General features: G+C 41.4%; 1 protein-coding gene across 1 annotated transcript in view; it reads right to left on the bottom strand.

The window, feature by feature from the left end:
* LOC145448145 (ADAMTS-like protein 5) overlaps nucleotides 1-23846 on the bottom strand; it is a 48713-nt gene extending 24867 nt beyond the window's left edge. Inside the window, exons 1-7 of the mRNA XM_080326473.1 lie at nucleotides 10743-23846; nucleotides 9959-10263; nucleotides 7082-7157; nucleotides 5375-5474; nucleotides 3175-3308; nucleotides 1509-1629; nucleotides 116-202 (exon numbers count right to left, since the gene is read on the bottom strand). Coding sequence (XP_080182599.1) covers nucleotides 116-202; nucleotides 1509-1629; nucleotides 3175-3308; nucleotides 5375-5474; nucleotides 7082-7157; nucleotides 9959-10263; nucleotides 10743-10796 — 877 coding nt within the window. The 5' untranslated portion in view covers nucleotides 10797-23846. The remainder of the gene's footprint in view (nucleotides 1-115; nucleotides 203-1508; nucleotides 1630-3174; nucleotides 3309-5374; nucleotides 5475-7081; nucleotides 7158-9958; nucleotides 10264-10742) is intronic.
* Between the last annotated feature and the right edge of the window lie 2804 nt (nucleotides 23847-26650).

The raw sequence follows: 26650 nt of genomic DNA on the forward strand, positions 1-26650 counted from the left end.
TTTCATGATTCCATGACGCAAAAAGACTGTGCCTTCACGTAACTTCCGCTCGAACAATATCTGCCAGTAATAGTTCTTAGCTATACAAGCCACACCGGAAAGTACGAACACTTACCTAAGAAATTTTCGTTATAATCCTTTGCTCGAATATGAGTAGCACCGATGGGAACAGTAGCAATTAACTTGTAACCCACTGTGATATCTGCGATAAAATAACGTAACACATTACTTCTACGTGTACGAAGGGTTTGCCTGCAGTGAAAGTGAACTGTGCAAGCACTGACAAAACAAACGTAAAAAGCCCGGTGTAAATGACCATGGTACGTTAAAGATATCGAAACCATCAACCATCAATCCTCGAATAGCAATTACACAATTACCGAGAATTGGAATGGGATGGGATAGAACTAGGGTTGCATTTAAAACAAATGGTTGTTTAAAACAGAGTTTTAAACAAATGACTTTAAAAAAAGTTTTTTTAAAAGTTGTATAATTATGCTGTAATTGTGAAAATACTGTCAAAAAACAGGTTGTATGAGCCTACGGATGACAATTACCACCCGACACAGCCGACGAATACGATATGGGATGGTTGAAACCCTCGAAATAGTCAGTTCAATAGCTATAGTAAGTAGATATAGATCATTGGTACGGAATGAATGTTTTGATGATGATGACCGCCGACCGTAAAAATGCTGCATGACGATGTAGTCGTGGTTAAAGATATTTTTGGTCCGTTTATGACAGGGGTTGAATCCTATTTCGTCAAAGGATCTATATTTACCCGATATTTTCAATTGTGAATATCAATACATTATGACGTCACATTTGAATATGCGTGGCGCCACGGCGTAGAAAAAAAAACAAGAAAAATATTTTTTAAACAAGGGACTTGTTTTAAACAAGTTTGTTTTAAACACAACCCTACATAGAAAGTCTGAAAAACTAGGCATGAAAAATGTCAAACACTCATTGTCAGGATAACTATCATCTGCCATCGAGGAGGACACAGGCAACGTGTCCACTGTTCATCCAGATGTTGATTGAAATACATACGGATCTGTTGCCTACCCCCACATGCCATGCTATATGTGTAGGGTTGAACAAAATTGTGTACCTGGGTGATTCGATTCAGAGTTAAGAAACGAAATAGTAAAAGAGACTTTACAGCTCCAAGTATGCATCTCCTTTGCGGTCCCACGAGGAAAATATTGCCAGTTACACGTAATCCAAAGCAATACGTATATTTTTTGTTAGTCTAAAAAAGCTACTTTCAACACTCCACTTATAATTGATGCTCTACTCAGATTCAATCACTCGAATCGTTGTGACCAGCCCTAGGTGCGTACACTGTGCAATGCATATCAGATAATCCGTTACGTAGCAGACCATAAGCATAACAGGCGCGATCCCGATAATATCTATTTCACTACGTAACACGGCCTCGTGAGATTGGATGCTTCTAAATCTGACTACGCCGATTCCGTTAAAGACGAGATTCCGTTTACCTCCGGCCGGTAATCTGCTGATGACGCTTTCGAATTTCCTGCACGTACTGTTGTTGCCGCCGCAGACTCCGCAGGCGTCTTCGGTGGCGTTAGAACTCAATACCCCGTCACATCCGATTTTCTGATAAAAAGAGGTCGTGTTGAAGCAATCACCGGTATTAGACTTGGGACGGAACTAAATTCAGTGTAAGTTATCTGATGCGCTAGAACGACACATCACAATACCCACGGCGATAAAGTTCTATGGTCCCAAGATAACAATAATTTCATTATTTTAAAACACAACAAGAGTGCATACAATAAATAACTGGAAGGAGTCAAAGCGACTTTGGAGTCTTTTAATCGCACACCCACTGCTTGCATATGTAAAAAAAAGAACATGTAATTAAGAAGTATGCACACTGAATTAAAAGTGACAGAAGATTACATAAAACTTGATAAGCAATGAAACTGAAGTGGCATGTGTCGGTAGGCGAATGCTGTATGCCACATCGTCGTCAAGTATTATCAAGCTCGGACCAGTGTTCATTTAGTTAATAGGTTCTTCATCGATATTCCGTGAAACATTAGGGGTCCCATGAGCCAGTCTCGGGTGTTCTGTGGAGGTCCAGACACACACGCAACTATATAGTACCATGACCTTAGTAGGCCACGATAGTATATGATTTATGATGTTGCCGGCAATTAGGACCGATCAGTATAGTCGAAACGTGCTTGCTGTGGTGATACGTTGTGTGCAGCGGCGTACACAGGTAAGGTAGGGGTTCCAAATCGAAACCCCGTCATTCAAAAATGCCAATCTTCATCTCGAATAGCTATTACATAAGATCATTTGCAATTAAGCTTATTGGTATAACGCTACTTCGTTTCGATCGAACAATGCGATGGCTGCACTTTTCGAAGTAAAGCCTCGCATTTCTGAACTGGTATCTGAAAGGGACCAGCAGACGTCCCACTTATTTGCATCAAATATTCATTAATGTTTTCGTTTTGTGTCAAAATTATGTTTTACTGGCTTTGTTCTTTTAACGGTCTGTTGCACGGCTCATTTTATGAACCAGTGTAATCGAAGAGCTTCTTGGCGGTATGGAGCTTCAGCATACAATTGAATAGTATATTCATATTGGAATGAACCCGAATATTTTCGACTGATACTGGGCTGGGGTAATCGTCTGAAACTAGTATAACTGCCACCGAAAGTATTCGTTTTAATTTCAATATGAATATACTATACAACCAGTATAATCTTCAGTGTTGTATTAGATGAGTAGTTAGATGTGTATTGTCGTAGAATTTTGTATTTATGACTCAGAGCAAAAATTGGGTTCCTCAAAGGCTTGCGGATTAGCGCAAGCGCTCCCCAGGTTAGTAAATGCTAAAAGCACCGAGCTAATTAGTGGCATCTTCTTGTATTGTCTTGTATTGTATCAACACAGGATATGCTCGACAACTGTCGTAAATACCGGCTAAATAATGTGTGCTTTGATTTCGAAGTAATGACGTCATTGAGTATTGAGGGACATGACCGCAATAGAAGTGAAAAATTAACTTGACGATTTCTGGATTTTGCATGATTAGAACAAAACATTCTGTGATTAGCGATTTGTTGGTCGTGCTTGTGTGTATCTCAAATATTTTTCCGGCCATATAGGCTTTATATACTCACCACACATTCGCCTTTAACACATATTCCTTTTCTCTGTGCGCCACATCTTGTGCCGTCGTGCAGCACTCCGAAAACATTGTAAAACATGTAGTTTGATGTCATGCACGTCAGCTCGCATGTGTTCCCTTCCTTTCCTGATCGAAGACGATTAACATTCATTTCAATATATCAGACGGAAGACCAGAAATAGGAAGGAATCGCGATAGTTCGAGGTTTCGGCGATTTTTGGCTTCCGAACATTGATAGGAGGCTGTGATCGAGTATTGTATATCCGAATTCTTGACCTATAACCAATCTATGGCAGTGACAGTGTCACATTTGTGGTGTAATAACGGGTTCAGCATGCAACACTATGAAAAGTGACGCCGAAACCACAATCCTCACCATAAGTTAAACCGATTCCTAACTTGAAGCATCGCGTACCACGTTAACGGACCGTATTAACGTTAAGACTTTTCCATCGAGTTGAAAGGATTTGTATGTGGCTGAAATGACGAATAGGCCTATATCATTCATTGGTACCGAGAAGATCGCAAGCGAATGGGAGAGGGGGGTAGTAAAGAGTCGGGAGTTCGATTTCTGATTCGCAAATTCACATAAGCAAATTCCTGCACAGCGCGGGAGATATTAGAAAAACTTCTTATATCGTTGACATTTGATACGGCTAATATCCCCCGAAATACAAAAAAAGAGTTGCCTATTTCGCACGGCATCGAATTACACTTTCCGCACCGTACGTCAAACAGAATATTCTGGTTCTGCGGCGGTATAACAGCCTAGCGAAAGATCAAAGATGCCTACCCCGGAGTCAGAGTTTCAGTAATTAGTTTTAAGATATGCGGTCGTTGTCCCATGCGAAAACGTGGGGATGTCACAACATGGCAATCATCGCCACCCGCGCCCTTGATCGTAACGCAATATGTTGACGCTGACAGCTTCACACGTAATATGGAGAAAGTAAATTTACGCAAAGCAGCAGGCAATAATTTCCGAGTACCAAATTAGCAAATTGGCAATGGATGAATCACTAATATTGTATATGGTGCACAGTGCACACTAGGGCTGTTCCAAAATAACTTTTGTTTCGCGATTCAAGCCGGTCACCTCTTAAATCGTCAGGTTGCAGTAGAAAACCTTGCTCACCAAATTTCACTCGATTCCAACCTGTACAGGCCTCCGCAGATCCAATTAAAAATTTTAATTTATTATGGAAAATTGAAAAAAAAGTCCAAATTTTTCTGTCAACCCCATGAAATTGTTGAGCTGTCTTCAAAGACGTTGCAAAACAAATTTGAGTCAATTCCGACCAGTAGAAGCGGAGTTATGTAATTTTTTCGATGATAATTCTCGGATTATCCTTGATCGATGGATAATCAGCGATTTATCAACGAAAAACTCACATAACTCCGCTTCTACTGGTCGGAATTGACTCTTCAAAGACGTTGCAAAACAAATTTGAGTCAATTCCGACCAGTAGAAGCGGAGTTATGTAAGTTTTTCGATGATAATCCTCGGATTATCCTTGATCGATGGATAATCAGCGATTTATCAACGAAAAACTCACATAACTCCGCTTCTACTGGTCGGAATTGACTCAAATTTGTTTTGCAACGTCTTTGAAGACAGCTCAACAATTTCATGGGGTTGGCAGAAAAATTTGGAAAGTTTTTTTTTTATTTTCCATTATAAATTAAAAATTTTAATTGGATCTGCGGAGTCCTATACTTGTTAGAATCGAAACAAATTTGGTGTGCAGCGTTTTTTAGGGTAACCTGACAATTTAATCAGTGAATGGCAGGAATCCGAAAAAAAAAGTTATTTTTGAACAGCCCTAGTGCACACTCGGCAAATTTAGCCTACTCTTGGCCCGAGATACAGGGCTATCTCAATTCACCGTGTACCGAAATGAAAAGAAATCGCGAGCAGATCAGTTTCCACGAATTGGCGCTAATGGTCCCGATTTTATAGTTTACTATAGTCGTTTTCATACTGAAAAATATCTTGTAAACGGGGAGTTCTAGTGCCACTACAGCAAAATCGAGAGTGCTGCACGAGTCATTTTCGTCATCCGGGATTTTACCGGTATGCGCGAATCAGCAGTTTACTAGAAATACTACAAAGAGTACAATAAAACTGGTAATCCGCGCGAGCATCATTGATATGTGTCAATTTATGTCATACGGGCAGAGGTAAGATTTACCGAAGAATGGAATCCATTTGAAGTTTCTCTCGTGGAAAAGCTTTCCGTTCTGTTGAGAGCATTGCATCTCAAGGTAATCTTCCGATCCTGTAGGACACTCCTGCGAAAGAGATAGGCTGAACCCCTATGACGTAAACGTCATCCTTTGATGGCCTTATCCCTTCTTGGTACAATGGATAGGGTTGGAGATTAATAAATCATATGCCTACGTAGAGACGGAGGATTTATTTCGGAAGCACATAAACACGAATAATAAAAATAGGACGCCGATACATCTACTTCAGTTTCGGATATTACACATCCGATAAAGTAACTGGATTCGATATTGGTGAAAATTTGCTCGCACGAACCGCGTTTTTTCACGATCGACCTTTATAAATCTCGTCGTATGCTGAAAACTAAATTCTCTCGCACAAGGAAAATCTAATATTTGATATCGTTGCATGTAGGTTCACATAGATTCGATTACAAAGAGATTGGCATTACTGTGTGAAGATTTTAAACTCCACGACCCAGAGAAAACCATATCCGGTTCTTGATGAATGGGCCTGACTTCAAATTAGGTATTATTGATTTGAGAAAAACGTGCGATTTAATAAGTTATTTCGTAGCATTGGCTGCTAGGCAGTTATACGATATGGCGATGATCTGATGCACGTGACCCGATTACATCGGTGACACCATGAATCGTTTTGAATTACCGTTCTACACACGCGAACAGGGCGTTCGGAATGGTGTCGTTGCCATTATCGCCATTACGAGACCCAGAAGTAATATTTGTACCAAATCCGATAGTACTGTGTAATCGAGGACGGGACTAATTCGATACAACGTACACAAAATGACACATGCATCGGTATTGTTTGGGCGAACGCCAGCCGTATCTAGTACGACGTATTACGTAAAGCAATCCTGACTGTAACTATTTCTATCAACATGGAATGATGAAAAACTCGACAGTTTGATAGCGGGACAGACTGGCTGTCTGCAATAAACTCAAAGTGATATCGTGAAACGAAATGCCGCACGTTTAATTACACAAAAAGTGACTTATCAAAGTCGGCAAGACGAAATTGAACCGTCCAAGATCTCAGTTGGAAGCAAAATCCCGGTCACAGCTCGCGTCACATAAACAGAGTAAGGTAGCAACTCTTACTGCCGCTTACGTTAGGTTGGAAGTATACGCTTGAGTCTTGTGTTATTTCAATTGCTACGTACGAATCTTGGCCTTTGTATAATCTGTGAACACATGTCAGCAGAGGCCTTTTTAAGGTATATAGTCCCTAAACCGCTAATAACCGAACAGGTTGTTGTTGTTTGTGGTATTCCAGGGTGTTTGTCGACTACTATGGTCATTTACACCAGGCCAATTTTCTTCCTTTTTATTCCGTAGCTGCCGACTTTTAGCACGGCCCACAAACACTTGGACAGGAATTCTGGAGTCGAACTCGGTCGGACTCGAACCTGCAACCCATTGGCGTTGCAGCTGTGCACTGTGCAGCCAAACAAGTTGCTTTGCTTGCAGGACCTATCACTATAATACGGACACACATGTCATCGAGACGGCGTCGTTGCGTAGCAGAAGCGATGCTGTTTGCCAGCGCAGTATACACAGGATACCTTCGATATTTGTTTTCCGTGTTACATAACACCCTTGAACCTATTCAGTTACCATTTAATGGTGCCACGAAACATTCGATTACTCACCTCGGTGTAACATAACTTGTGCTCCGTTTCCTGCCCGCCGCACTGAACACTGTGATCAGTTTTCGTAAATCCCATCCTGTTCAAAGATAAGATATGATGGCGTGACATTCTATCCAATATTATTAGAAATTATTCCTAGTATAGTCGTCGGAAACTACTTGAATAAAGCACCACGTAGCACTTGTACCCGGACGACAGATATATACGACATGGAGATCAACGAAAGTGCGGTGACGGTAGTCAATCAACGTTAAGTGTGTTCTTGTTGTTTGCTGTTATTCATTGTGTTTTCGACTGCAATGTTCATTTACACCAGGCCGATATTCTTTATTTCGATTCCGCAGCCTCCGACTTTGTAGCCTAGGTAGCACGGCTCACTTCCAGGCTTAAGACACCGCTTACGCGAATCAGATGGCGAGGAGTACCCTAGGCTAGGTAATCCTTCCGCACCTGGGAAGGGATTCTGGAGTCTGGACTCGATCCAGCAACCTATAGGTGTTTCAGCTTTGTATCACATCACTACGCTATCTTACCACTTTACCGTTAAGTCTGATTAGAATCAATCGATAGATAATTTTGGGATTGCCCACTATCATCGAAGCAGTATAGCCTACAACATCGCTGTCATTGGTTTTTACTTGATACCAGATACCCAATTACCCATAGATTAGGCCTGCAGTCTGCAATTGTTTTCAACCGAAGGCTGTTATTATCAGATATGGCATTTAATCACCAACATCCAAGATGTTAACAAAGAAATTCCATAACCTGCAATTATACTCGACATGAAAAATACGCGCTCGCCGCATTTTAGCCGAAAAGGACGTTCAATCCGATCAAAGTCTGCGTATCCTCTCAAAACCGGACAGGTGGCATCACCGGCGATAGCTTATATTTTGCAGCGTTTGCGTTCCTTATTGCACTTGAAAATAGGCTTAATTTGATTTGATGACGGATCTCAACAGAGCAACGTCATCATCAATTTCCTGTGGGATTGAAAATTGCCGTTAGACTGCGGCCGTCAAGCACTAATGCGGCTCGCGTAAAAATAGGACGGATTCCCTCTGTGGTCCCGCCACACGCGCTTTGTTCTGGATGATGTTATTCGTAATTGACAAGGCCACGTTTAAATCAATAAGAATAATGCAACGTTGATGTTTCGGCGCGTACCAAAATGTGAAAAATAGAGAAGTGCCACCAGGCGCATTTGTAGGCAATGACTAGATATTTGACGACTCTCCACTCTCAGAAATTATGTAACTCATAACTAGGGCGATTTTTTTTGACCTAAAAAACGAAAGATTTTGACCTAAAAAATCTGAATTTTGACATTTTTTTACCTTAAAAAACTAAATTTTGACCATATTTTGACTTAACGTATGCAAATTAGGTGTTTCCCCAAAAAATGTTCGAATTGTACTACTTATCCTCATTTCTGGGTTGAACTTTCTGTTCTTACGAAGTAGTTTGACCTGAAAAAACTTTTTTCACTCAAAAACTGATAAATCTTTACATGACAAAATATTATTTTAACAAAATCTGACCCTATGATGAATTCCAGTACGTGACATACTATGGGGAAAATAATTAAAATTTGTTGTAGTACAACGAAAGATACTTTCCTACATTCTCGGCAGGGATATCTACATATCTAGTTCCAGATATCCCTGATTCTCGGGTAAAAAGTGTCTGTATTTCTAAGTAGCTTGTCAATAATGGAGATGTGTCGAGATAGCGTAGCGGTATAATCCACAGCTACAACACCAATGGGTTGTGGGTTCTAGTCCAACCGAGGTCGACTCCAGAATCACTACCCAAGTGTTGAAGGTTTATCTAGGTTCCTTGTCATCTCACCGCGTAAGTGGTGTCTTACAAAAATCATAGAAGTGGGCCGTGCTGCAAGTTGGCAGATACTCGGCGGATACGGAATCGAAAATAAGGAATTTTTTACCTGGTGTAAATGACCATTGTAGTCGACAAACACCATGAATATACAAACAACAAAAAGAAGAATGGAGTAAAAACGTTCAACTGTAGCAGCTGTTGGCTGACAACAAAGAAGTTGTGCGTGCGTACACTGCTGGTGACACACCGTGTTGCTACATTCTGACAATGGTGTACATCTCAATTTTTCATACAGATGTAAGAACCATGCAATGCCCACGCAGTCTTGCTTCACTTAGGATATTGCGGTACGTTGAACATAACATCGTGTCAACCTATTTATTTCATTTGACTGCTTATGATTTACAATGAGCAGACAATGCGCTGTCTGCAACGGTAGGCCTATAAAGTAGGCTACAAGCTGTGAAATGTCAAACGGTAAGTTCACCGATTGTGCAAATTCTACGATACAAATGAATTGCAGGTTGCAAAAAACCTTGTCTTTTTGAACAATTTTGACATTTTTTGACCTAACGCTAGAATTTTGACCTTATTTTGACTTTTTTTGACATGTCAAAAAAAATCGCCCTACTCATAACGTAACGCTAGGTCAAATACCCTCATAAAAATATCAGAGGTGGTCATAAACTAAGAACTTCTACTTTTTCGGAGTACTCAAGTAGATTTGCCTACTTCCGCTACTGCGACTAACTGCTGAAAGTATGCGACCCCTCGATCAAATCTACTTTTCAAACTGCTTACTTGAGTAATTTTCAGAAAATTCCGTACTTCCACTTAAAGTAATTTCACATATATCTGAAATTGCTACTTCTACCTGCAACTAATTAAAAATTTACGGTGTTTCTTCTCATTCTGCTTGAGTAGCAACGCAGATTATACTTCGTCAACCTCTGCTTATAATCATAGCAACGCGTTCGCATTCACTAGCCGTCGAGATGTAAAAGCACGGCAACATCACTTTGTCATACTTACGTCGCAGCACAGTGCCGTGTCCTAAACGCAATCCCGCCTCCGCAGGTGCGCGAACATGGCGACCAATCGCTCCACAGCGACAACCGGGCGTTGCCGGTTATGTCGTGCGTCGACGATCGCGTGTTTGGAGGCGACATATCAAACAGATTGGCTTGGACTGTTTCTTCAACATCCGGACGGGGTATATCTAACGCGGGATCTACAGGACCGCGACGGAGGTAGAGGCCTTTCGCCACTGTTTCAACATCTCTCGGTCTTTTGTTGCTCGCTTGGCCATCGCGTGTGAACAAATTCTCGGTACTCCCCTGAAAAAATAACAAGTCCCATTATTTCACATATTTCGTTTGATGGTTGTAACGACATATCAAGTGGCTAATACGATCGCTATAGTGAGAGTGACGCTATCGATTGGAAAGCGGGGCCGTGTTTGATGGATGTAGTCAAAGACCGATGTACTTCGCGTGCAAATAAATCGTAATCTCTCTGCGGTGTCGGAAATGAATGGTGCGTCCCAACGTCAGGATAAAGTCCCCACAAACAAAGATATTAGAAATACTCTGTTTATACATGGAAACTTTCATATCGCGGTGTACGCGTGGTGGGCGATGCGATAACATCGACTGAACGAGTAAGTCTATTGAACGAAATGAAAGTGACAAATCTCCGCCATGTCCACTAGTCACGAAGGTCAGTTATCACGAAACGAAGTACACAATTTGTCGCCGATAAGTGGTATCAGGCACGGTAGATCAGCACGCGCGCTACAAGTAACAAACACACCTACCCGGCCTCCTCCAAGTATTGTCAGAAAAGAAAAGACGACGAACACCTCATTCATGGTGCGCGGTGATTGTGAAAACTACAATATCCAGTCAGAAATTACGCTATGATTAATCTGTAAAAAGTAGAGCGTGCAATCCGTGCATTCATGAGACGACAAGTCATTACAAAGCGAGTTGATGCTACAATGCACATTAGGGCTCTTCAAAAATGACTTTTTTTCTCAACACTTTCATGGGGTGAACAGAAAATTTTCAAATTTTTTATTATTTATTTCTATATTATAAATAGAAACTTTCTTCTCCTGTAGCAAAGCGGTTACTGGCTGGAATTGAACCAAATTTTGTGTGTAGGCTTAAATTAGGTAACCTAACAATTTTATCAAGTAGCCAGTACGATTTGAGAAAAAAAGTCATATTTGAAGAGCCCTAATGCACATGGCACAACCACCTGAACCAGCGCTCCTTAAACAGTGGCAGAATTTTAGCTGGTAGACGAGTAAGTTTTCTGTTGTTCTCAACAGCTTAGAGTCTGCAAGAGTGATGGTATTGACTGATTGCGTCCAGCGGAATATCCGCCTTCACAGGTTTATCTGCGCGTGCGCGCGAGATCAAGGTGGTTGCCGGTCTATCACAAAAAGAGAAATGCTTCGCATCTCAATAGACTTCCGAATAAACAAAATTCATGTGCGATACCGTAGCCGACAAACTTTAAAGCCCTAATTTCGACGGGGCACGGCTTACAAAGAGCCTAAAATTCAACATCAATTTTGCATGAGTTCACTGTCTGGGCCCTATAGGGTCTACTCTATAAGAACACTTTCCTTGAAATTGGTTCGGTATCCTGAAAAAACATTACACTCTTCTCGCAATTACCAATCCTGAATGGAAATAACTGATCTAATTAAACTTGGGTCTCTCTAAGAGCGGCTTTTATAGAAAATATGGTGATTTGCACAATTATGGTATCGACAATTTGTCTCTGGTGTTTTGCAGGTGTGTCTGAGAAATTTACATATCATTTTTACTCGGTGGGAGGCGCAGCCATTGCAAGATACCAGCAGTCGGTGCACAATGCACATGCACAATCAATAAATGGTCAGAACCACTATTCTAGACGGTACGTGCCCATCACTATTTGCATAAACCGGATATTTTGGCCTGGTGTCATGATATTACGGTTATTAATAGGTTATCACTCGCTGATGTCGATTCAGTCCTTTTTGTGGATTTCCAGTACGGGTTTTGTGAGAATGGTTCAATCCAAGCGAGTGGAGGTGGATAGAACCTCACCGAGTTCGACCTGATTTAAGCCTGATATGGACCGGTATATGGAGAACCAGGTTGAGGATACAATATTCCGGGAATAGTACCACCCATCACTTATCCGCATCCCGCCTCACGATCATCAAACATGAAAGGCCCGGCCACTAATGAACTGCAAGTCGTTTTGTTGCGATACAGCGAAGTCTTGCGCGGGCTGTTCAACATATTGCAGTAAATAACCGGATCACCGTAATACTCTGAGATAATTCCGTTATCTTGGAAAGTTTGAAATTGCGGTTGTTGCTAACACCGCAAAAGCGGAGTCAAGCAAGGTGTACGAGATGTTATCGGCCGTGCAACGTGATTAACAAAAACAATCACGCTTTGCTTCGATTACTGATTCTCTTTCATGTAAAAGATGCATACGAAACGTTGCTAATTACTAAGTGTTCTGAGCGGTTTACAAATTGATGAAACATATCTGCGGAAAGTTATTTTCGTACTATATGCTTCGATTTGGAGCGTGTATAGTATACGGTGTTGATCTTTCTGTAATGCATCGGGATACTTCAAAACAGTTTTTGTGAAGATCTGTGTCATAATCCGAAAACTGAAACTCGATCTACACATGTAACTTTGAAAGTGCTGGGATTACGTCTAACTTCAAGACTTTGAGAGTCAAAAGTATAGCGCAGTAATTGGAATTCTGAATTCTGAATTCTAAATTCTAAATTCTAAATTCTAAATTCTAAATCAGTGCTTCTCAACCTTTTTTTAGACACGCCCACCATCATGACAGTGAAAAATCTCGCGCCCCCTTATCGTCATATCGCAAAATCCAACCGGGATGCCAGCAAACCCAACAGATCGTTTGATGGCACGGAAGGCTATGACTGTTGATGAGAGAATTCAAAAATATGAAATTCGGTATATATATAGAGAGAAACACGCGGGAATCGGAGGTAAATCGCGCAGAGAGTGAAATTTTTTTTCAGTTGACCGCTTCTTCGCGCCCCCTTCAGATGCTTTCGCACGTGCCCGCCCAGGTTGAGAACCACTGATCTAAATTCTAAATTCTAAATTCTAAATTTCAAATTCCAAATGCGACTGGAAAGATTCTTGGCGCTTGAACTTGGCCTCTCGCTGCTTTGCTATACAGACGGAACCCAATTTTACTCGCAAAATACCTAAATCTCAATTCGAATTTAGTACCAACGACACAGATACGATCTTGGATTTCTGGAAGAGGTTATACTATTTCGGTAAAACCATGTTCCTTATCTTCCCATTTTCTCTCGAGGAAAGTTGATATAGAACCTCGTCCGTGACGATTAAATCCAATCAGAACAGACAATGTATCACTCGAGTTATTGACTTTTCTAGCTGCACCACTTGCCTCGCCTTGCTGCAAAAACAGACTTACTCCGGATCAACGTCAGACTCGCTGTTAGCATAACATTTGAACCTAATGACCCATTCCCGTTTCAATGAGGTTTTGCGTGGGTTTTCACCAAACTATACACGATTTTCCAAGAGTGCTCTCATCGAATTTCAATGCAGTTTACAGTCGCGCGAGAAATCAGTTGTAGGAAGTAACGTTGGTCTGAAACCAGTCGTGAAGATATGATTGACGGGTCAAGATGATCGAAATAACCTCGTATATTTTATCATTTGAGTGCTGGATGCTGGAAATCCGTATCCTAAGTCTTGAAACGGAACATGATTAAAATCGAATTTAATAAAAACTTCAATCAGTAATGTAGGCGTACTTAAAACGTGTTAAATTGTTTATCATGAGCTCAAACGCACAAATATTCGACAAAGCTAAGTCAAGTCGTTATTTGTAGATACCTGATCCTGGCCGTGCTTACTCATTGCTCAGTTGCTCACTCTAACCTTCGTTTGCATACAAAACAAGAGAACACGTTGGCGCTGATAAAATAGAGTGAGTCTAACCAAAACATGCGTTGATTCCACAGTTTTCACTATCGCAATCTATACGAGAAACAAACTGGCGATGAATAATTCAATAATTCACAGATGCGCTACAAAATTCACTGTATCAATGGTTAGTGCATCTTTCAGCATACGTCCGCATAAGCCCTCAGCGCTATTGAGGCTAAAGATGATGGCTTTCACGGTACTAGTTATACTAAAATGAGTTCAATAGTTGTAAATGTTAATTACTGATGATTATATGATCAGATCATTGATCATGACTGCCACTGTTATTGTCGCAATTGCATGAACCTCTCTTTGGTAACTGCAGTGTGGCCATTCAGACGTGGGTGATGGTTGTTTGACTGATAATAGAGATAGAAGTGGTAATAGGCTGAGCTTAACAGATCTAATTAGCATTGATTTAACCGCTTCTGCCAGACACGAGTTTCAACTCGACTATCTTCGACCTCAATTCTACACGAGAGAATCCAAACTATTTGTCGCGATTTCGATGTGCCAGATACCTCAGAATTATCTAGTCTTGGATCACCGTACTGAGAGCTGTCAGAGGAAATTTCAGAGCACAAATTATGTCCTTAGGGACCGCCGAATTGGTAATCAAATCCGCCGACCATAGATAGACGCCGCAAAACAAGACACTTTGCAAGGAATCTCACTAAACCCAATGGCGTATATGGGATCAGTTTAACTACAAACCCCACTAATTTCGGGGTTCACGCATCTATTATTATTGACTACGGATTTTATAAATCACAACGCTGATGTGGACACAATGTTTTGCGTGAGATATGGCATTGGAATCGGAATAGTAATCCACATTAGAAGGCACCCCTATACTTATATGTATATCGTCTGTGAAATCAATACTTTACGTGATTTTTTTTCACAATAAGATGAAGTGGTGAACCGAAGTTGATGAAGTTATCTTTGTAGGCCATCGCGCGCACGTTGGCGTATTTTCAAACCATATCATCCGTAGTAAATTGATGTCTATATTGCCAATATTTCACGACTTAGGATAATTTTACATCATCGATTTCAAAACTAGTTCACCACGTTTCCCAGTTTGACCACTTTCGAATATATCAAAGTAGATAAGAAACCGCGACCGCGGAACACTGTAATTAGAATAGCTAATCACTCGTATAACTTGATAACTGGGTTTTGCGCATACGTTGTTAGATATGCAGTGTACCAGCGGAATGTACAGAATATAGATCTTCCACCGCATCTAGTTAACACCGTAATACGGTAATCCAAAACCTTGGCAGGAATATCTATATCGCTTCATCAAAATGTAGGGCGTGGACAGCAATATGAGTGTAATATTAAATTTGTCACATAAATGACATTTTTGCTCACAACCCTTTACGGTCACAGTGGCGGACACTGGGCACTCGTGGAAGCAAGGCGTGGGTAAAACCCACTCGCACCTCAACCTTTTCCGATTACTGACACCGCAAGGTCACGCCGATTGTATACCATATTGTAAAGATTGGTGGATTATCGTAGACCTCAGCAATGCTAATACGGGGTTACTGATGTCAAGTATCAAGCTACTATTAGAGTCGATCTCCGTATTCGTACGTCTGCGTATGAGCTGAGGCGTTTCCCAAATCGACACGCAACATATATCATGCATTGTTCGTTAGCAGGCTATGCTGTTAATATAATTCTTCCACAGCTACTATACGTGGGAATAATTTCGCACTGGTCGCGACTAGCGGATCAGCATTCCTCAAATAGCTTGAGTCGTAGTTGGAACCGAATTCCCCGCGCGCGCAATCTTTCATCGGTCTCTACCAAATCCAACAATCAACACACTTGAAATTGTCACCATCAAGTCGTGACCCTTGCTTCAAGTAGCAGTAAACCAAACACGAAATTCCTGATGTAAACACTAAGTCAATCACACTGTATCTTCTGTTGTCACAGGCCGAGAGGAAATGAAATCAAATGAGGCGTGTGTGACGCTCGCAAATGCTCGAAATACCGGCGGGACTGAATCCACGCTTGCCGCCAAAGAGGTCGGCAGTGGGGTTACAAATACGTCGATTGACGATTGGACACAGCGATACCGAAGTGCTCACAATATTTAACAATTGGGCATATCATGTTTCTACAACAACAACATTACCTAATCGAATGATAATTAAATTATAATTATTAATAAATATTAATGAATTATTATGAATCATTAGCAATAAATGACCTACCACTAAAATACCCCAGTATCATATTTTAGACGAAAAGCAAAATAGTCTATGTCTTGTTCCTGCAGAAATCCGATAGTAGCTGATAACTTGGTAGTTGCCAATTGATACACATAATAATGGGTGGCAGGTGCAGCTGTGATTTTGTAACCGTTTGAAGTATTTAATAGTTGATGTATACGGAGTGAGAAGCGCTATTCTAGAAGATCGCCACATCATTCCTTAAAATATGTGGGTTTGCCGAAGTAAGCAATGCTGCAAAATATTTTGCGTCATGCACGAGTGCTTTCTTACATCTCGCAATCCCCTTGCAGCTTTCCTGGCCTATCCAAGTACAGAAAACTACTAAAAGAATCAATCACGACTCCTGGAAATTATAGCCCACTACACGTATAGATGACCGTTTCAAGGCCCCAACGATCAAACCTGCCCGTTCTCATCACGACTACACGCACAAGACTTCGAATTCGTGCACTTATGCCTGGGGTTGCGTTTAAAACAAATATCAATTAAAATTAAACGTGTTTAAAAAAGGCCCTTATTAAAAGCATTTTTTATTTTCCAAGCAATGACGTCACGTATATTGAATTGTGACGTCACCGTGGTTTGATATTCACAATTGAAAATATATGGTAAATATAGCTCCTTTGGCGAAATAGGCTTCCAACCCCTGTCATATACGGACCAAAAATATCTTTGACCAGGACTACATCGTCTTTCAGCATTTTTGCAGTCGGCGGTCATCATCATCAGAACATTCATTCCGTACCAATGATCTATATCTACGTACTGTAGCTGTTGAACCGACTATTTCGAGGGTTCAAACCATCCCATATCGTATACGTCGGCTATATCCGGTGGTAATCGTCGTCCGCAGGCTCATGCAACATGTTTTTGGAAAGTATCTACACAATTATGGCATAATTATACAACAAAGCACAATTTTTTCAAAAAGGCTTTCAAATTTATTATATTTTAATTTGTTTTAAATGCAACCCTACTTCTGCAGGACTTTTTGATAAAGACTAGAAAATATATCAGGTATAAGAATCGCGATATATTGCAGTTTCTGTTGCATGTCATACTTCATTTGAACATACATACTATTGCGGAAATGTACATAAATGCGTCAGTTGATATGGACACTAGACCAGTGGTTCTCAACCTTTTTCGTCTCGCGGACCGGTAAAATTTCAAAAAATGTCTGGCGGACCGGTGAATTTTCAAAATTGAAATGAAGCCAAAATGTAGAGTATGCGACCGTTTTCTGCAATTATATGGTGCTAGAGAGCGACATTTAGAGGGTTTTGAGCGTAATTTATTATCTTCATGATGGCATCCAAGTGATTTTATGGTAGTCAGTCTGCTGAGTCGAGATAAAATTGCCTTGTCCAGATAAACGTACTACCGTTGAGAGTCGTTTACAATCGTTCGTGCCGAAGGCCGTGGGTTTAACCGACCACGCCAACTTGAATAATATCCTTTTGACAATATCGAGAGAACAAGCGTTTCGGAGTCGAACCAAGCACCTTCGTTCTATCTTGCTCATTGCCCACTGCCACCAGACGCATAGGCTACTCTGGCAACTACGAATGCTATGCGTGCCGCAAGAAAACACCTTACAGCGACTCTACCGCCCCCATAGACCCTACACGTGGGTGGATGTTTTCACCTGTACTTGTGAGCACACTCATTCTACTCAGTGTCAGCAGAGAGTTTATGCGGCTTCATCGCACCAATAGCGAAAATTTTCGATCATTCATGACTGAATCGGTTTTCTCGCTGCCGAATTTTGGCACACCGTTTGGAGTTCCATGTTAGCCTTAACTTCATTATGTGTTGGCACGTCGTGGCGCGGTAATGGCTGACGCTGAAATGCCTATTTTTAAAAATCATGCGTGTTTCGCGGAGAAGGGCACCTAGACATTTTTAGCGACACCTAATCGCGAAAAGCGCGAAAAGAAATTGAAAAATGTTGGAAAAAGTCTCAAAAAATACAGTATGATTTATGTTCATTTTCTAAATAATTTTGGGCTCTTTTCAAGCTCGGCCCCTCTCCAATTGGGCGGTTTGGGGGGACCCGTTACGGACATGCACAAAATAAATGAATGAAAAACGAATGATCGCGCAAACTGCGCTGGTTAGAGATGACTCAGCTCGTATCTGTTCTGTACTTGTCGCTCGCATGTCGTCTAATGACACGTCTTGAACTTGAAGTCAAATCAAACATATTTCCATAGCCATAATGTCACCTCACGAAGGTCTGAATCGTCATTTCAAAATTTGATGTTTTATTTATTTTACTAATGGACACGCCTTCAACATTGCATCTTGAACTTATGGTATAAAATTGTAATATACCTGGCGGACCGGCAAGAATGTCGTCGCGGACCGGCAACGGTCCGCGGACCGGTGGTTGAGAACCACTGCACTAGACAGTGGATGGAAGTATTCTGCAAATTTGGAAATGTGTAGCGAATTGGTAAAGGTATTCTAACTGACCGTACATAAACATATACGATAGCCCCATTGCCGTACTCAGACATGCATCTTCAGCAAGCTATAAGAACAGCGTCTTGAGAAGTCGGCACGAAAACTGAAGCAAACCTTTCGTTAATTATGGAAGTAAGGCTAGGCCTTCGGAATTTATGTTAAATCCGCGGTACCTTTGATGGAAGCGCTCATTCGAGGCAAAGATTACCCTGCACACCGCATCTTCATAACCGTGCTATAAAAGCATAGCTAGTTATTTTAATGCCGATAACCGCTGCCTACTAAGGTGGAGTATTTAGCGATCCGATTAACGTAGCAATGCACTGAATACCGTGTTGCCTGGCTACAGTTATTAGTTTCAACTCTCCGTATACGCTTCATTAATTTTCACATCACCTCTTTGACGCACCGGAATAAAACAACTTTGCGCGATTAGCTGCAACGATAAATAGATGCGCAATTAGCAGATGACCACCACTGTGTACCGAGTCTAAAATATACCCGGCTACAAGAAGAACGAGTAATCCTGTTAACCTTTGACATTCGATGTGCTACACATGATTTGCGCTGCGCAAACGCAAAGATACTGGTATAGAAAGGGGCGACCTTTTAACCCGATAACATAAAGTGTATTTATTAATAGCGTTCACAAGAACAAATACCAGAGTAAAACGGATACCGCCTATCAAATCCACTGTGACTCCACCATTTCGCATACAGCTGTATTCCCAGCCATTGTCACAATACATAATTCTTCAGACGCGGTGCGTTTGCGTACCCATATTTGCCAACTGTGTCATACAGGTCGATTTTGTCTGCTTACGCCGATAAGATTGCGCATTACAGCAATTTCCCAGAGCCTCGGCCGCGATGGGCGGTTCACGACGCGCCGGGCCTTGATCTTTTTTAAAATTGAATTCGAAAATGGCAAAATAATTCGCAAAATTGCATTTGTTACCGGAAATTGGATAGCTAACTCGATTTAGATCAACAACGTCAAGAAGTCAGCGACATTATGCCAACTACTTTCGACCCTATATCTCGCAAGGGACGAGTGCCAATTTCAGTGTATGAGAAACTCATTTTTCAATCTTCGAGCAATAGTCGTCAGCAAAGCAGGAATAGGTGGGATTTCCAATGGCACAAGTTATATTAAGATCGACAATCATTATATCTGAATCCGAATGAGAATACACGGCATCGTATTGAGTCAGTAAGAAAAATAAGTCAGTACCGAGCCTCCGAGCCTCGAATGATTTTACATTTACATAGTTCGGTTGGCAGGTGGGCAACACAAATTACACTGCGAATTCGTCTCGCATGAAAGTTTGATAAGATAGCATCCGGCATATAAGTATTTCCCCACCTCCTAGGAACGCCAAATGCAACTGAGCAGTGAGCACATTTCGATCTCATAACCCTTCGTCCCCAAAGGGCAAAACCCTTGTAATAGGCCTGGCACTGGTCTCGCGGATATATACTGGCACTGCGACCAATTTTGACTATCAAAAGATACATCTCATACCTTAACCACTATACGCAATACGCATACATATACTCACGATTGGCATGCGACATAATATTGCTAGAATAACAAATATGCCCATTGCCCAAGTACGCGAGGATATGCAAGACACATAGCGTGTGTTTGCAAACAGCACACAGGCTGCTGTGGACATAATACAAGGAATTTCCTGGCTAACAGTTGTACGATGTCGAAAATATGTACTAATGCTCTATTGCATCAATAAATAATAAGGTGTATTGATACTGTATATTTACACGGCTTATATACAATGCATAAAGGCACTTAATCATAGTGATGTGGTTGCACCGCGAGATGATAATGACAGCAAGATAATTTGACATCTAAGTTCTACAAATGCGTCAACATGGCTATCGGTAAGACAGTAAGTTTGGTAATGCAGTATAATATGGTGGAATATGATTCAGGCGCTTACGAGCTCCTCTAATTTGAGCTATCTTAGCGTCGCTGATATACCACATGCCGGCGGGGATACGCAATGCGAAATGCTGGTAATTTACCTCAAAATTCACGATGATGATATGCAAGGCAGAGTCGCGAGAATATTTTCGCCGAATTACAAAGTTCAGTTCTAGCAATGATCTCAGGGTTTCGCCGTAACAATTGCAATGTCGTACAGACAGATAAAATGAAAAATAAATTGAGCGGCTGATGTTCATCTTCAAATATCTGGTAAATCCTACAAGCTTTCTGAGAGCATATGACAGTCCCGTGGCTGCATGGTACTCTCACGCATATTATAAAATGTGAATGGCGCATTCGCTTATGCAGCAATCGGAAAGCACATGTATTTGACATTTAGCATATATCTGCGGTAAAGCGCTCAAGTGTTGACAGTCATGACAGATGTAACACATTCGACCACCTCGCTGAACTTGCAGCATGATAAGCCGACCTTCAAGACAGTTCCTTGTCGTGATGTTAGTGATAACGAAATCTGCGATCCTGGCAGCTGGCAGCTCGGTATTTAAACACTTGGCAAATTATTACGGAAACCGATTTTACCATCAGTTCCATGACGAAGGCGTTAAGCATCCCACAAATCCAAATATTTTGTCCACACTAAAATCTGCAACGTTGTGTACATAACGATGAACTCGGCCGGAGTCATCAAATACAGGATCTGTACAATGTCGCCTACATTAGGATTGTTCAGATTTGAAAAATGGTCAGGAAACTTCGGCCATTGTGATCCAAATGATGGTTTGGTACATAAAAACACTTTTATGAGCAATTTTGATCATCTTCATCGTGGTCTTCCTTTCCCTAAAAGCCCCCAAAGATCCTGCGGCCATTATTGGAAGTGAACTAGGATTTGGACATGATGCGAAATAAATTATGGAATTCTACTTTGACTTGGATTTGCATCTCGAATCAAGAACAGGATTTGGATTTAAAAATAGCAAAATATAAAATCGCCTAATCTCGGTCGTATGGCCACGAAGGACATTTGAACTAAATATAGAGGCGGGTAAAACAATATAACAGCCGGTAACAACATTTAGCTTAACCTGATGCTGACTCAATGTCAGTCATTCAACTGAATCAAGGCATTGAGAATATATAGGGACGATCAATCTTATCAAGCTGTTCTCGCTCTCTCTCGCTTAAGTGTCTTTATTGCTACCGCAAATACCTGCTTAAATGAAAATAGAACGACGCAAAATCTGTCTACGAAGCGTTACAAATAAACTCATGTCAACTCGACTATTCAGATGAATATCAGTGAGTAATTCTGAGGGCGTGAACCGCGAACCTGACAAATGTCGCATATTCAAATCCGCCGGGACTAACGAATTTGATTCGGATTCGCTTCGACTTCGAAGCGCCCAGAGCTCAAAGTGAAACTCTCGCTATCGCGGAAGTCTTGTAAGGACCTATAGTTGTACAACAGAAACAGAGGAATGTTTGCCTACTCCTTTGAAGACTAATATTGCGGCTAGTGGAAAGTTTGCGTGTACCAGGCATTCGTCTCCCGATTTATGCCAGGCGCCAGCTTATATTGACAATCTTCGAGTCGTCGAACGGTCTATGGCCATACATTACACATAGGTTGAACCCAAAGACCACTTTCACTCTTATTCGCAATGAAGTCGCCTATTGGGCGAGTTGAATCCCCAAACCAAGTTCAAATTAGTGCAAGCAGAAAGGCAGCTTTATTACATCACTATGGAAAGCTGCGAATTACGATTAGACAGGAATGGTCCAAAGATCATACGAAATGTCATCTGCAGTCTGCGGGTGGGTAGTGGTAAGTGTCTGGGGAAGAGGGCTGCTGAATCTATACGCACGAGACATTGCCCAAGCCCATCTGTCAGCGCGTGGATGTGTAATACGAGTTTTCTCGACAAAGCAGACTGCAAACAGTGGTTCGCAACGTCTCCATATGTAATCCTTACTGTGCCGGCCGTTTAAACCAGATAACATAGTTACCCATAGTCATTCGCACCAAAAACGCCGTCTTTGCAAAACAGCCACTCGAGTCAGCAATATCGCGTAAGCTAAACCGGTATATCAAGAACTAGATATCTAATTCTATGTTTGTAAAATATCCCTGCCGAAAATACGCGAAGACGTGCGCCTCAGATGATCGAAAGAGAATCTGATTGCACATAAATCTCAGCTCGTTGTACGTAAGCTCAGATTTGCCCTCCCAGCACTAGCATTACCAGCACTCCACGACCTGTCCGAAATATCATCACAATTCACAATGCAGAGACACAGTTCCCGACCTCAACCAAACCGTTATTTCTCAGACACACCGACCGGGAATCCTGTCACCCGCCGCTAAATATTCGTCTATTTGCCGCACGATTCCCGACCACAAACCGACACTATCCAAACGATATCCTCGTTGTTAACCCGAGAAGCCGTTTGAATGATTGGATAACCAGACTTTGTACCGCGGCATTTCATCCACGCTTTTTTCCCACGAACTCCGCGGTGATTTGAAATTTTGTTGAGTTGGAATTTGTATTGACTTGTTTGCGCGATTCTAGTCGACGCAAAGGGAATTGGAAACCATAATTAGCGGCCGAAAAGGGTCATATAAAAACACTCGTTTCAGACTGACTACCCCACTTACACAAGCAAACGAAATTACGAAAAATAATGGTTATCATTGCCCTCCAGCCGAGACATAAACTCCACCTTCGCGCAGTATACATAGAGAGACATTAGTATCCAAGGAACGACAAGTGGAACGGAACGCCACCCAAACATATGAAAAGACCTGAGTGCTAACAAAATATCTCCCCGAAGAAATGCCGCATCAATTACCGTAGAATACGCCGCAAACAATGCTGTCCACGCAGTGGTGGTCAATCTCAATGTTTGTCCCCGGAAACATCCTCACTCAGAAGCAACCCTTCACGAGCTACGTCAATCTCGAGATGGGTAGGCCTACTCGTTACTGGACCACCTCATGAGATGGATTGCGCATCAGTGCATGTCCCCGCCACTCGAGCGTGATGTGCGTTTGAGAGGGTTTAACTCTTGGGAAACCAGAAACGTTGTGTCTGTGAACATACGGTGCATCGACCTCATCCGACTACCTGCTCTACTGAGGTCGATTACCACATCTAACAAGCAGTGAGATAGAAGCCTGGTGCGAACTGACAACGACAACAACAACGAAAACCGTCATTCTTTGCGAACCTGTATGGAATTGGTGTCCTGTGCTCATATTATGTTTTATTTTTTAATTATTTTTTATTAAATTACTTTAACTTGGAAAATCATCGCTGCTCACCTGATATATCAGGCAAAAAGGCCAGCGATTCCAATCAGGTTTGCGAACCCAACGGACAGTTTTTTACAAGCTATAGATTCAACAAAGCGCTCCCAGTTTTGACTACACTCTGGTCTTAATAAGACTGTCACGATTGTCAATCATAAAATAATTTGCTATGATCACTAGGGCAGGACACGCTGATTCGAGTACTGAAATTTGAATCGAGTATTAATTGTATTGGTTGGAGTCGGGTAGAGAGAGAGATTTTTTCAAGCACTAAAATTTTTCCATCCTTGCCACTAAGCTTCGATTCGCCAACGAGAATTATACGTTCGTTACTATTTTCAACTGAGCAAGGCCGTAAACATCGAATGGCATTATCGTAGCATTCCAAATGTGTAAAACAAAGCTACCGGGGCCTACTCGTAGGCCCCGAAGCTACTCGTGTTAGTTAGGGTTACCATATTTTGAGATCCCAGAAAGAGGACACTTTTAAAAATTCTGAAAGCTGTAGTAGTTTTCGACCAATAGTACCTGTGTTGACTAAAAAAAGGTCATCACTTTGACGCGACTCCCTAATTACCCACTTTCTTACGATACGTCTGTGGTGTTGATTAAAAAAAGGTCGCCACTTCGACTCGACCTCCGTCTTACCCGATTTTTTTTACGAAATTCTCACGTTCGCAGCGTCTAGGTCGAGTTTTTGATGGCATTTTAATACTTTTTCTATAAAAATAGGACAAATCCCCCAAAGAGGATATTCAGACGTCCTCCGAGGACACTTTCAATTCATTGAAAAGAGAGGACAAATCCTGTTTAAAGAGGACGTATGGTAACCCTAATGTTAGTGGGAATGACATATCGGTGAAGTTGTGATGAACCCACAGGTTTATCGCAAAGTGCAATGAAAAATGGACGAACAAATACCAAATCCTTTTCCAATGAGATGTAGGACTGTCATTATAGTCCATATGGTCGCATAAAAGGTACGTATATGGGCTTTCCACATCATTCATACTGTCGTGGCGTCGTAATGAGTGATTCTGGAATGATCGACTTGTCTCGAAGCATAATACTCTATTCAGAATTGAATGACTCAGAAAAAAACTTTTCGGATTGCAGGTAATACCATCGGATAAATTTGCCCGAACACCTGAACCACAAAAAAAGCTGCGCAAAATACGATCTGTAAATACGTCGGCTTTCCATCGTGCAAAATTACAGTTATTAATTGATAAGTTTGCTTCCAGGAATATGCGTGATGTTGTGTTTTCGTATTATTTGAAAACGTAATGCGTAGGCTAACCCTGCTCAGACTGTAGGCCTACCCATGTTCAGTGTTCACGTGTATTGCCCCTGAACACATCATGTATTTCGTGTGTCAACAGAGCATGAAAGAACTCGGAAATTGGCATCGTAAACAAAAGAGGATTAGTTCAATCACGATATTCAAATTAGATTCAAACCCACAAGCATCCCAAGCATTGAAGGCGTGTCGTGTTGGTCACGGCAAAATAATGGACTTCTGGGGACGGTTCTGAACTTCTCTACAGATAGGAATCTAGAACGTGGACCTGGGCATGGACAGGTTCAAATGTCTACACAAAACAGAAAACGGCCCTTCTTTCGCCCCACACAATAATCCGGAGTTCAGCCAGAGACAGCCATAAAACGACACGGCGTGGTTATTTATTATTACTAGGGCGATTTTTTATTACCTAAAAAACCGAAGATTGGGACCTAAAAAATGAAAATTTTGACGTTTTTTTGACATTAAAAAAATTAATTTTGACCAAATTTTGCATAATATCATGTCAACCTATCCGTTTCATTTGGCCGTTTATGATTCACAATGAGCTGTATGCAACGGTAGGCTTATAAAGTAAAGCTGTATAATTTCAAATGGTAAGTTCATTCATAGCCTTTATATATAGGCTATGGTGCATCGGCAGTGCAAACATCTACGACACAAACGAAATGCTAGTTGCAAAGATTTTTTGACTTTGTAAACAATTTTGACAGTTTTTCGACCTAACGGTGCAATATTGGCAAAATTTTGACTTATTTTGACATGTCAAAAAATCGTCCTAATTATTACCAATGTATATGACTTGCAGTGTCAAATGCCGAGATGCGATGGCGTCTTTGTCTGTGTTTAATACGCTATAGTGCACAATGCTGCACGCACCAAAGATATACGTGTGTTGCGTATCTTTTTCTACAGTTGCAAACGCGTTATGCATGTACTTTGTACATTGTAGCCTACGTTGTATAGGAGTAATAAATATCCAACTGAACGCTCAAATGAATCTTTGAAATAGCAACATTATTGTTAAAAATTTACGAAGTTTTACAACGTTGTCGATTCACGGTAACAGTATTTTAGACTCGTCAGTCGCCAGGGACTCCAAATAGTTGATGGTGACCGAACAACGTAACGTGGTCCATTTGACTGGTAATCCCTTGTCATCTGCTTTGCAGTGTGAGTGACAGTACGCGTCACAGACGCTGCTCCGCGATTTATATAAAGGGTTCGAGCCCAAAAGTCAACACGCTTCAGGAAGGCTTCTGAACTATCCGAAGACCCTCTCGTGGCTTATCGAGAGCCAGAGAATATTGTATCGAGAGGTCGTATCATTGTACGAAGAATTCCTCGCTGACATGGAAATAACTCGAGATGCCCACACGCTCGTTAAGTTT

Source organism: Botryllus schlosseri, chromosome 10, assembly GCF_051294905.1.
Source record: "Botryllus schlosseri isolate E-star chromosome 10, Bs_hap1, whole genome shotgun sequence".
NCBI lineage: Eukaryota > Metazoa > Chordata > Ascidiacea > Stolidobranchia > Styelidae > Botryllus > Botryllus schlosseri.